This window comes from Perissodus microlepis, chromosome 19 (assembly GCF_051167445.1).
Source record: "Perissodus microlepis isolate ML-2025 ecotype Zambia chromosome 19, ASM5116744v1, whole genome shotgun sequence".
NCBI classification, from domain to species: domain Eukaryota; kingdom Metazoa; phylum Chordata; class Actinopteri; order Cichliformes; family Cichlidae; genus Perissodus; species Perissodus microlepis.
Window position 1 is genome coordinate 29,440,641 of NC_140479.1, and position 13,730 is coordinate 29,454,370.

A 13,730-nucleotide genomic window follows, 5' to 3' on the forward strand; every position below is an offset into this window, starting at 1 on the left:
TGCACCTATTTTTGGAGTTTTACGCTGTAACTCAAGGTCTGCGTTCAAGTCAAATGATGATGGTGCTATATTTTAAAAAGCCCGATGGATCACCGAGCATTATAGATGCCCTCTGTCCACTAGCAACAGTCCCAAAGTGCCAGAAGCCATCAGAATTATTCAAAAAAAAAAAATCAGTTGACAACTTATAAAAATTGTTCTTTTATTCTTTATACATTATGCATGTACAATCTTAAATATATTCCATGTATTGAAGTAATAGAAGTACCTAGCATCCAAACCTTGAGTCAGTTGAAGTTCTGGTCAGTGCACTTTGTATTCTGTGGGATTTCATTCAAAAACCCGAAGTCTTATCTCAAAGAGACTCACCCTGTGTGAAAGAGGACAAAATTGGCTTAATCTCAATTTAAAATTGTGCTTGCTTTTGTTCAGGACAAGTATTGTGCTGTGGTTAACCAGCATATGTTGTCTTACAACGTACAGACATGGTAAAAAGAAAGCATGGCTCCTGTCAACTCTAAGCTTTTACCTAACAGGGGAATATTTTACAATCCAGGGCAGCATTAACCTTAAAATGACAACCTGAAACAAACACCACGAGACATTTGACACCGTGTCGTTATTTATTTATTATTTTAAAAACATAAGCCAAACTTGAGAACCAACTATTGGAAAACCTGTGGATCGATTCAAATATCTATAGCAGGGGTCCCCAATCCCAGTCCACGAGGGCCGGTGTCCCTGCAGGTTTTAGATGTGTCTTTGATCCATCACAGCTGATTTACATGGATAAATGACCTTCTCAACATGTCTTCAGTTCTCCAGAGGCCTGGTAATGAACTAATCATGTGATTCAGGTGTGTTGACCCAGGGTGAGATCTAAAACCTGCAGGGACACCGGCCCTCGTGGACTGGGATTGGGGACCCCTGATCTATAGTATCAATACCAACGCTGGAGCAATACTAGCACGGTAGGATTAATACTTTGTTTCTATCCTCTAACTTCAGTAAGTGAAGCCCACAAACCGTCTTTAGGTTATGTGTTGGCTACAGTGGTCCTGTGTTTACTTGGTATTGGATCAATACCAACATTTACAGTATTGCACAGCACTAACATACATTTTTTAAAACCATCTTTTTGCACCGATACCTTGAATTGTTTTCTGTATGACTTTTCCAAACTCCTGCATCACTGCAGAGGAATTTTGACCTACTTTTGTTTACAACGGTGAACTTTGCCGTTCGCGTGCATTTGTTGATGCACAGCTCTCCTACAGTCCTGCCACAGCACTTCAATCAGGTTAAAGTCTGGACTTTGGCCATTTGAACAACTTGATTCATTTCTTTTTCAGCCATTCTGTTGTAGATCTGCTGCTGTGCTTGGGATCATTGCATGATAGTGGTTGGGCCAAGCTTTAGCTGTCAGACAGATGGCCTCACGTCTGAATACTTTGGTATACAGAGGAGCTCATTGTTGACAAAATGACTGCAAGGTGCCAAGAACCTGTGGCTGCTAAACAAACCCAAATCGTCATCCATCCACCACCGTGCTCGACAGTTGGTACGAGGTGTTTGTGTCGATATGCTGCGTTTGGTTTTCCATATAAACAGCGCTGTGCGTTGCCTCTACTGTAATCAAAAGAAGTGTTGTAGTGTGTTCAAATATAACGTTGCAAACCCCGTATTAAGCAGCAGGTAGGAAAGTATTTTAAAATTTCAGAACTTAGAACAGGAGTGGAGATGGAATTTTGTAATTTTACAGCACAGGAGGAACCCCGCCTTCACTCTGATCCATCCCTAAGCTGATTTGTCATATTTTCCACTGCTTTTAAATTCATCCTGCTGTAAACATACATTTTTCAATACCGGCTCCTTTCATTGCGAGGCGAACATTACATCCTCTAGGGGATGCAAAAGGGGCTTGTTTTGGAATTACAGCATCAAAGACAATCGTTTCAAGTTGAGTGTACTTACTTGAAAGACATCTTAGCCGAATTTGTGCACAGTCTGAAGCACCATCCCTCTGGCACCGAACGAGCACATTCAAATAAGCGTTGCAGGAGAATTCCAAAATTAATTATTCGTAGATATCGAGACAAACAGCAATGGCTGGATTTCCACATTTAATAATAGACAAAAAACTGTTCTGTCATTCTTTTATGTACATCAATAATTACAAGGTCAGTAAGCTATTATCCTCAAGTTTTACATGTAGTTGTCATCAGCTTCTAGTAATGCTTGTTCATCCTACTCTGCTGTCTTACATACAAAATATGCACTGTAGTCACATTTTTAAAAGCCGAGAGAGGTTCGCCATAAATGATTTTTTTAAACCATTCAACAAATATCATTCACAATACTTTCTCATTATTTACAAAAGAAAAGCAACTGCTAAATTATACATATTAACAGCCTACTTCCTCAAGATATATAATGCCTCTATACAAAAAGGAAGGAGGAGCAAAAACTAGAGGGGGTAATGCCTGAATTTACAATGACCTTATTCAGATGCTTTAACCTAGGTGTTACAGCATTTTAAGTACAGGTTAATGCTGCTAGTGTCTACTTGTGAATATTAGGAACGTTTCCAGTTACTAAACACACTTCATGAACATGTATCTGCTGTACATTTCTACCAGCGAATACAGAGATTAATAAAGTGAAATAAGGCCACTGTAAAGTTTCAGTGTTACCCTAGTAAAGTTTGAGGCGTGGAAAGCAGAGCAAAATAGAGAAAGCTGCCCATCTATTCGAATCAAAAACCAAAAAAAAAAATGGACAGGTAAACAGGGCAGTGACAGTGTACACGCTTTAAACGTTTCCCTTTGCAAACTTCCACACTCCCTCTGAGATATTTTGAGCTGCTCAGGAGCACTTCACACCCTGGTAACACCGAATGGTAGCGGGAGGTAATCGGCTGGAAAATCTGAACTTTAGGATCCAGGAATCTCGTAATGCGACATCAGCAGAGTGCCCACGCTAAAGTTCATGTTTACCAACAGGGCTGGGCTTTAACGCGTTTAGACCAAGGGGAGAAAGTCAACAGATTTAGCTTCGGCCTGCCCACGTTGACGTTAAAACGGAGTGTATTGTGCTCTTAGGTTTTGATTTGTCGCATCAATTTGGTCTTACAAAAAACACAGGACACATACTGGAGCTGGATTTCTGACTTTTTAAAAAAAGGCATTTCATATATATTCTCATGCATCCACCACCGTTCCCGCCATGCTGGCACAGATTCCTCAACACATCATAGCGAGGAAAAAAAGCCAGTGATTCCACGTTTGACCGTTGAAAACAAAAAGCAGTTTTCCTGCAGCTTTACAACCTTCCTCCAAGCAATATTTAATACTAATCCACCAAACAAAATAGGGCACACTGAGGCCATCTTCCAGCTCTGTAGAGGTATAATCATTTACTATTTAAGGATGGCAAGACTAAATTAGCAAATGCAGGCCCTTTTCCCCCATAGATGCTTTACAATAAATGCCTTACAGATAGATTCAAACTATTATATTCCAAGTAAAGGGTTTGATTAAAATGTGACTCCAAAAGTCTAAATGAGAGGGGACGAAAATGAATGTGCAGGTATGTTTCTTAGTAATTTGAAAGGACGGTTATGTTTGACTGGTTTTAATCTGGGATGGTTAAATATTTTTCCTGTTGCTGCCAAAAATTATTTTAGCAGAAATTTGAATGATCACGTTTTGTATTTACACTTGAAAATTTTCCGCTACAAATACATAACATTTTTTGAGTACAGTTTCCAGTTTTGCGCTTAAATGACTGCTAGCTTATCCTAATTGCACAGACACCAGAGTAGCTCCATCCCCACTGGTCTACAGGTGGAAAACTTTCTGTAAAGCATCGACTGCAGGACGCAATCGATTTCCATCATGAGCCATGTTTAAAGGTACCCTGTAGGGTTTTTTTTTTTTTATCATTAATGCTACGCATCAGCAATTTTTTTTTTTTTTTTTTTTTTTTTTTTTTTAAATTGTACACAAACACGTCCGTCCCAGTGATTTGATGCTAATCCACTGGGGAAAAACAAAAGAAAAAAAAGCAGCAATGCATCAGAGCAAAAACATGCCGTGCAGGTTAGCACATTTAAAGGTGCAATATGTATAGATTTAATTATTCCAAAGAAGTGTATACATCACACATATCTACCGAATTTGGCATGCTAACCTGCCAACACTGACCCGTACTTTTACACAATTGCACTTTGCACTAAAGTATCCAGTCTGCACTCGGCACAGCATCAGAGAAAAAAAACAAAAAAAAAACTTTTCTTTTATACGGACACTGAAGATCGGGAACTTTGAGCAGCAGACGGCAGACATGAGCACTGTTTGTGCCTCATTGTGAAACTAAGAAACAAAAACAAGGCTGCTTAGGATCCAAACTAGCTGCTAACGCTAATGCTAATGCAAAAACACTGACCTTCCCTCTGCCACCCTAGAGTAAGGTGTTCTACATATTGCACCTTTAAAATTTGGCTTTGCAAAAGAAAAAGTAAAATCCTTCAGTATGTTTGCAAGCCGTCAAAGGTACATGTGATGCATCTGAGGAATACCGACTAAAAATCCAAGGTGGTGCTTTTAACACTAACGAAAGGCGACTAAATGCAGACAGAAGACCACAAAAAGTGGCTAATCTCAAAAAATAGTTATTAGTTGTTCATTTATAAGATACAGGCTACGTCCACACGTACACGGGTATTTTTGAAAACGCAGATTTTTCTATGCGTTTGCACCTTTCATCCACACGTAAACGGCGTTTTCGGTCACTGAAAACGGAGGTTTTTAAAAACGCCTGCCAGGGTGGATATTTTCGGAAACTTTGTTTTTGCATTTATGTGTGGACGAGGAAAACGGAGAAAATGCAGCGTCAAAGATGTGCGCCTATTTTGACGTCACACTGTGTGCCACGTTTTTGTTTCGGTGAAATGAATTTCTGCCATGGTGGACTTAGACAAAATACTGTTAATTTTACTCTCTGCAGTGTTTAAATGCTTGCATATACACACTGTCCCTACACACATAGGACTCAGTTCTGCTTCTATGCGCAATCTTTGTTTACTATTTCCCACCCAGGCTTCTAGACTTCTGATTGGCCAACATTTCTACACGGTTAGGAATATATCGCCACCTGTTGCTTTGGCATGTTCCTAGCAGCGTTTTCCTTCAATTTTGCATTTACGTGTGGACGGGATTATTTTTTTAAACAAAAACGGAAAATCTCCGTTTTCAAAAATACCCGTATACGTAGCCACAATGTAGCTGAGATGAAAACAGCAAGACCTTTTTGTCCATCAGTCATCATTGGGGGGAGATGAGGTTATCATGGGGCGACCTAACTGGACAACAGTAGCTGCAGCTGGGCGTAGCTTCACCCTGCTGAGTGCAAATGCGTTTGCTGCTCGGCATGGCTGAAGCACACTAAGTAGGGCTTTTAAAGCATTAGTTGGCTGAATGGACTTCTCTTCAAGTTCTGTAGAGCTAAATATGCTTTGAATGCGCGCACAGGCCAAATTTATCCAATTACAGCATACAGTCTGGGCCACAAGCCCAGAATTATGAACCCGACAAACTGCAATTAGCCAAGACCAAGAATGAGGCATCGTGCTCTAATGATACATGAAACATGTCGTTACATTTATTATTAACGTGATAAAAGTAATGACATGCTTTAGATATCAGGTCATACTGTCCAGCCCTACCATTAAGCTGTAAGTCAGTCCTGTCCTAACAGGTGCAAATGCACAACTCTGAGTCTGTACACGCCAACACAGTCCTGAGAAGACGCCTGATCGGCAAAACAAAATTAATGAAAACAGCCGTGTGGGTGGACCAGGGATGAACTGCCCTGGATAAATGTTGAAACTGCAATATTACTTCTAAATTTATCTAATTGCTGAATGCTTGGGACTTGTGTAGGAGTCCGGTGTGAGGCTGCTGACAACAAACATGTTTACAGATAAACAGGTTTCATATACATGTCAAAAATCTGGAAAAACTTTAGTCTCGTTTGAGTTTCTTAAGCCAATCATAGCACAGAGGTTAAAGACAAAAACACAAACATTCAACATTATCTCAAAGACATCAGTATCCGGCACAGGATCCGTGTCGTTTGAACCATCAAGCAGAAGAAGATCACAGTGGGCTGACTGGGCATGCAGAGCTCACATCTTCTTTACAAGCTCAGTGTCTTTCTTAAAAAAGGAAAAAAAAAACTTCAAAGTGACAACTCGCTCTTTAATGGTCTGAACCCATCATCCCACAGTTCCTCTGCCGTCTGCATTAACCACCGCACCGCCCTGTCACCCACGGCCAAAGAAAGAAAGTGGCGACAAACCGTCCCCGGTGAGTTACAGTTTACAGATTTACCTTGGCTGCACAGATTTTACATTCATTTATAGAAAACAAAACAAACAATCGTTATGAAATTATTACTGCAGTACAGTCGAAGCAGTTGTACACCACACTCGTTTGGAGAGAGTCAATGCAACAAAATCATATTTGCAATGATGAAAACGACTGCCGTTGTAGGTTTTGTCACTGGAGAGTTCAGTAAAGCGATTGAGCATCGTGAACAGCTAGTGTTTTATGTTAAACAGAAACAGGCCTGCTGCGGAGTGAAAACGTTAACCTGCAGAGAAATCAAAAACGCAAAGGTGCTGGCAGATCTCAGAGCTGCTGACGCTGCAGAGGAAAGACAGATGTAGTTCATGTACCGTTCAGGCATTTTAGTGTTGGGAGCACATCGCCACCTTTGATGGCGGTTAATGGGAGTTTGCGAGCTGCGTGTCTGTCGTGTCTCTGCCACACTTTTGCCTCACAGTTTATGGTAAAGTCTCACTTTTAAGCCAAATCTCACACAAAGCGTAATTTTCTTCTTCCAATGGCCAACACAGCACATTTTATCAGAGTTTCTTGAACTGAACTCCACCTTCAAATGGTTGGAGGTGAAAGAACTCCTTCATTCTGAGACAGGGTGGTAGGTGTTTTCAAAGGGACTGAAAAAGTACTAAATAAAAATACTCTGTGGAACTCAGAAGGACTCTTTGTGATCATCACATTCATGTAATAATAGTTGGTTATTACCAAAACGCCCTACAACATCCAGAGCCTCAGCTTAATATAAATAATAATAATTAATATTATTTTATTCTGTAAAAACAACCCAACAAAACATCAAACTACCCATGTTGGGTAAAAAAACAAACCCTTTATTCTAGCAGAGGAAAATTGATAAAGACTGCAGGTGAAGCACTTTGATTCCTCAAAGCACGAGCACGAACGGAGCCGGCTTCTCCGCGCCGTGACGCTCGCCAAGCGGAGTCACGAGCGCACACGGCACTCTATAATTACAGAATGTCAGCTTTGTTCATGCTTTCTGTTCTGACCTTTTCCCAGTGCTAAAAGTGTGCCCTTTAACCAGGCGGTGTGAAGTTCTAGTATGCTGAGCACATGTGAGAGCCAGGAACTAAACACAACGAGCTCTTTAGGGTAGAATGCAAACTATTAAATTGTTCTATTGCTGCACTTCCCAGAGAGCGGGAAGTTTACAACCTTACGAGACTGCAGGAGACGCACCATATTTCCTATAGGTTGATACACCAACAAATGTGTCATAGGCTTCAAAGTGCTGCAGTGTACAACTTATATCCTGTAAATGTGAACAAAGAAAGAAAAACTACAGCAAAAAATGGCACAAACCCAAATTTGATGCTTTAGTTGTGACAGCTCTGTTTTAATCTACCAATCTCAGTTTTTCTGTGTTTGCCTTGGGGTTTTTTATTCTGCATTTTCCCTCATTTTCCCACTTGAAGTAATGCTGCTTTAAAAGCAGGACCGATATTTTAGATGTAGACTGTAGTCAAGTGCAGGGAAAAGCAGCTGAGGGACCAGACGACAACATAATTTCAAGAGACAATTTTTTTTCTTTCAGAATAAATAACCAGGGTCTTCTGTGACATGGAGGCCAATTCAAAAGTCCATTTTTAAAAAACGATGCTCTTAAAGAAACAGGCACTGACTCATGCATTCTGGCTGCTAACAAAAGTAAAAAACACTGCACTTTACCATTTAAACGCTGGGGTTTAGCAGCTCCACTGTAGCCGCATCAATAAGGGCACAGACGTCGCTGCTGTATGGGCTAATTGGGCGGTTGTAGATAGATCACAGATGTGGAACAATCGCAATCGAATGGCACAATAAGAGCGGCGGAGATGCTGGTATCCCGGGGGTAGGAGGGATGCATTGCATTTCGGGAAATGAGAGCAGTAATTAGAAGGTATGGATTTCTTAGGCAACAGTCTCAGAGCTCAACAGTTGCCCTGGCAGCGGTCACTAACATCAGCCAAATCACTTCAGTCAATCAGAGTCACGTGATCTATAGGAAGCCTGTGTCACAATGGTTTCGAGGACAATTTTTAATTGCCAGAGGTCTCCCCCCACCCCACCACTACTACTAGCTCTGTGTGTGTGTGTGTGTGAGTCTTGCATACTGCCATTGGCTTTCATTAGAACTGGAAGAGTAATTAGCTGGAAAAGTTTCAATTGCACTGGCGATCCAGCAGCCAGCCGGCCAGCACGGGTGAGGCATTGCAGCGGTCTTGCCTCGTGCGGCGAACGGCTCGGCAGCCAAATGGCCAGAGACAGAGAGACGAAGCTCCAGACAGGCCGCAAGAGTGGGCAGCGGGAGAAGACACATAGGCCGATTGAAATGTCACACACTCTTTAAATGGGCTCTGGCTACACAGGCAACCTCCTACAGTGGATCCTCATTAAAGGAAGACTGAACATGCTGTTAGCTTGCTCGGAGGCCAAACTGTGCAGGACTCCAGTGACAACAGCCCTCAGTGCTGAGCTGTGAACATGACAGCAGGTGACAATGGGCTACAAATGGGTACAAGGGCTTGCTGAAGTGTGTGTTATGCGTTTTTGTGTGTGCATGTCCAACTGAGCGTCTCCAGTTTTGTTCCTGCCTCTGAAATAACACAATCAAAAGAAAGAACAACAATAACTTAAATAAAATGCGAACATAGACGGTCGCAAAGTCTCTGGATTTTTTTTGTTTTGCTTTTTTGTTTTGTCAAAAACTACGAGACAAGGATCTCTTCTAGCAGCAAGCCGTGGCCGCCTCGACTAACGAGGTGGTGTCGACAAATGTAAAATGTTTCATTGAGGGGGAGGGGAGGGGTCAGCACCTGCTCTGTCCCTTCCTTCCTTCCTCCCTCCCTCCCCCCTCTCTGTGTCTAGTTTCTGTCGATCAGTTCGAGGGGACTCCAAGCATCAAAGTTCCTGTAGGAGGAAAGGAAGGGGGAGACCTCTGAGGCTGCAGTCTGCCAGATGTCTCGACCCCCTTTACCAAAACGTTCAAGTCCTGCGTCCCAGCATGCACCTCTCCCTGCCAGAACGGAGCTGGTGGGAGTCTCTGAAGGATGGGGCTGAGGCGAGGGGAGGGTGGGGGAGGCTGATGGGAGAGCTTTTGGTGTTGGGATGGTAGAAGAGGACAGGGGATGCAGTCAGATGCAGGTGGATGGCTGTGCTGTGGGCTGCTGTTTACGGTTCCTCAGTCCGCCAGACTTCTCCTTGTACCCCACACACATCTGCTGAGATACATCGACCAGCGCGCTGGCCACGGCCAAACCTGCACACACACAGGAGGACTCATTTAGTTAAAGTAAAAGATATAAAACTACAAACATGAATTACTTTTATTACGCTTTTCCTTATTTTCTGTCATATCAACCTGTGAACTTTGTATAACATATAAAACATGTCCAAAGTTTCAAACATGTGCAAATAATCACACTGCTCCACAAAAGACAAGGGATGATGTAATATGATCAGGGGTGCACATGCGCTGTCAAAATAACAGCGCATGTGCACCTGCGCTCCACTTATGTGCACCCCTGAATATGATCACGTCAAGCACAGAGCTTTTTTTTTTGTTTTTGCGAGAGGCAGCCAATCAGAAGACAACTTAAAAAAACTAAAAAACACAGTGTGACCTTTAAGACAGAGGATAAACTGTGATGTTAGCACTTTTAACCTCCAAGAATACAAATGTGGAGCTGGGAATGAGGATAAATGATCAAGTTTAAAGTAGAAACTGACCCATAAATAAGGAAATCGATGCATATAAGTTAAATTAGATGGAGAGAAGTTAAATGCTAAGCCATGTTAAAATGGTGAGGAGATCGTTTATAATTAAGAAAAAAAATTAAGACACTGAAATGTATGCACTGGTAACAGTCTCAAAAACCCAGCATTAATTAGGCTACACTTGCAATATGAGGCTGACTCTTAATGCAGTAACTGTAATGTGGGGAAAGCTGCTGATGTGTGGAAAGTAAAACACACAACTTCCAACTCACAACCACGTACACAAACGTGCAGAGCTGGCAATCATTAACTTACACCACACTTCATCAACATTTAATAACATTCTCTGAGCCATGAAATACCAGTAAACTCCATTTATCACCAATATTAGATGCATTTACTGCAATCAAGTAAACACTGAAGGCATAAAAAGAGAAAGCGGCTGCGCTAGGGATCGCATGCTGAGAAATCATACAGATACTACTAGTTTCTTACTGATTGAAAAAGAAAAAAAAAAAAGCAGGATGGCTCAAATCACCTAAATGAGCCGAAGATAGAAATCAGTGATAATCTGTGGTGGTGATATCCTTTTGGTTGCTATGAAATGAGCTACAGAGTGCTGTGAGGCTGGGATGCTGAAAAACTGAAAGCAGTTTAAAGATCTGATAGCAACACGGCCAGATGGGGAACAAGTTAAAAGCATTATAACGAACAGTAGACCCCCCCCCCCAGGGCACGAGGAGATGGGAGGAACACGGCTAACATGGTCTCAATAAAAGCTGCCCAAGGGAAAGCTCCATCGAGAGCCGCGGCAGTTTTGTTATGACAAAAGGACAATGTGGTAATTAATAAGGGCCTTAGGCATGCTGATGGTCTGGGGACTGCAACTGTGGGAGGCAAAGAGCTATACAACACAGAGGAGGAACAAAATACTGAAAGAAAGGCGAGTTGAATTATTGAGACAGTAAAAGAAAGACAGCAGGAAAGAAAAACTAAGAAAAGGTAAGGGAAGCAGCACTTGGGTCTTATCAGAGGATCTTGAAAAGAAAGATAAGGAAAACAGATGAAGCATGGGTGGGAATGTAAAGACAGCAAGTGACAGAGCAGAGGATGAAAGAAAGTAATGGACTCAATTCTCAGTGCAGTCAGAAGTTGGGCAAAAAAAAAGGAGGAGGAAGGGAAAGAAGGGAGCAGAGGGAAACAGGAAAAACACTAGATTGGACTTTAAAGCAACGAGGATGAGAAGAGGATAGAGAGGAATCAAGCACAGAATGAGTCTGCATGGATATAGCTGCAGTATGCTTCCTAACACACCAAGTAGATGAAGGTAGGAAAGCTACAAGCAGTCTTCATTTCGCCACAGGAAGAGGAAAAAGAAGGAGGGAGTGAAGAGCAGTAACTGAGGAAAACCAGGAATAGCACTGCTGCTTTCAAGCTGCAGCGTTTTTAAAAATTAATACATCCACATCAAAACGATGGTGCTACATAAAGTAATTACTGTAAACATGTTAGACCACTGTCGAGATGGATGTGCATGATTTTGCTGAGACTAAAAATCACACAATCCCCAAGTAGCACTCAGAGGTGTGGTTGGTTCTGCGAGTAATTTACAACTGTTGTGCTGTTTTCCAAACACAGGCACAGTCAGCTGATGTCCAGAAACAGGCAGCTAGTGAGGTCGGGTTAATTGGTGATTCTAAATTGCACATAGGTGTGAATGAGAGTGCGAATGCCCCGTGAGAGGCTGGCGACTGGTCCAAAGTGCACGCAGCTGAATTTGAGTAGGTCCACCACTAAAATCAGTCATGTGGTCAAGTAGAGCTCATGAGATCACTGTGAAACCTTGAGTGCTCTCCATGGTCCTGAAATCACAATGGTTCAATTTGAGTGTAATTAAATTTAAGGTTTAATGTTGGTTTGTTTTTTAAGTTTGTTAACGTAAAGGTATTGACCAGACTGACGTCCATCCAAGGCTTGATTATTTTCAGGATGGGGTCCAAAATCCACATCGCGATCCCTCCGTTCTCTCCTTTCTCCAACTGCTAAAAACTAAAGAGTGGCTGGAAGGTTTTGCTGCCGCAAGTGAGCTAATACAGGGCGCAATACATGCTTTTTTCCAGCGTTAAATATCAGTGCAAATAGCACGTCACAAATCAGTTTGCGTGCTAAATATTCTCTCCTTCCTATATTTTGAAAAAGGAACAGCAAGAAATCTCTAAATTCCTCATTTTTATGTCATCTTCTCACTGTGCTCTGTTCCTAAATGCTGATAGTGCTTTTTTCCCTCCCACCAAAACCCAAATCTGGTCCTTGCATCCTAATTTTTTTTTATTTACATATATAGGCCTGGGGGGAAAAAATAGATGCGTGAGCTCTCAATTATTTTTTATCCATGTATATTAAATGCATTAACTTGGAAGCATTTTGCAGGTTTATCCTGTACAAATATTAAATAAAAATGTAACTAATCTATAGATTAAGAATCAAGATCACCAGTTTCATTTTCTTAAAACTGGAGCTGGTGTGTGTGCGTATACACTGGAGGCTGTATACGCACACACACCAAAGTCAGTGTTGGATAACAAAAGAAAGAGGAAGTGAACCACGTTGAAAAAAGACTGAAAGGCTCAAAATTGTCATGGACCGACTAAGACCAAAGCTACAGCACATAACAGAGGGGGGAGGAAGTCAGATCAAGGAAAGATGATGTAAAAAAGTGAGGCTCAATCAAACAAACAAGTCAGGAAAGAAAAACAAGTGAAGGATTTTAAAGGCTGCGTCTTACCAGACTGTCCTGGAGGAGGGATTCCGCCGGTGCCCCTGGGTAACCGTACAAAGATGGAGAGCACGGCGGCTTTGTTGCCAAAGCAAGGCTCGAGGGCGATGGGTTTTGGGACGGACTGTGGAAAGAAAATGGGAAAAGAAGAAAAAAGTATACATCACAAGGCTCTCAAATCCTGGTGAACACACACCATTTTCAAAGCCGTGGATAACAGAGGCTTTACTGTTACTGTTCTTGTTTGTGTCAGCAACATGCACAGAAACACAAAAAACCCACCTTTCTATCCCGTGCTGAGATGCAACTACTGATCTGCAGGCACAAATTGCCCACCCCTCCAACCTTCAAAATCCCCAACTGAGCACAATTTCATGACAATGCCGCATGTGTGCAGCGTTGGCAATGAGTGGCTATCAAGCGAAGACGCCTGAATGGAGATTTGGGTCGGCAGTGCGCTCCGGTCGCTGCAGGCCGTCTGACACGCCTGACTCTCTAATACCAATATCTCCTTTTTAGCAGCGACTCATCCATATGTGGGGGATGAGTCCCCCCCCCCTCCACCCTGTAAACACTGTCTGGATCTGCTGCTGATGCTAGCCTCGTACAATATTTATAGTTTTACCTCGACAGAGGATATGGATATGGAGAACGCCACCATCTTGCCTGCATACAGATAACTTCCTGTGTCTCTCTGGCTTTGTGTTTTGAATTCCTGAGCCGGACAAAAATTGGGCCATGGCATGGCTTCACACACTACTGACACTGCCTCTCAATGTGCTCAAAACCTTCCAAAACAGACAAGTTGAGATCCTTCCCATGGCAGCCTTTATACT

General features: G+C 42.2%; 1 protein-coding gene across 2 annotated transcripts in view; it reads right to left on the reverse strand.

Annotated features, from left to right (window-relative positions):
• Window positions 1–2,110: 2,110 nt before the first annotated feature.
• The window catches only part of atrn (attractin), a 148,426-nt gene continuing 136,806 nt past the window's right edge, over window positions 2,111–13,730 (reverse strand). For both annotated transcript variants that reach the window (XM_084914415.1, XM_084914414.1), the window contains exons 28-29: window positions 12,904–13,018; window positions 2,111–9,660 (exon numbers count right to left, since the gene is read on the reverse strand). In XM_084914415.1, coding sequence (XP_084770541.1) covers window positions 9,536–9,660; window positions 12,904–13,018 — 240 coding nt within the window. In that variant the 3' untranslated portion in view covers window positions 2,111–9,535. The remainder of the gene's footprint in view (window positions 9,661–12,903; window positions 13,019–13,730) is intronic.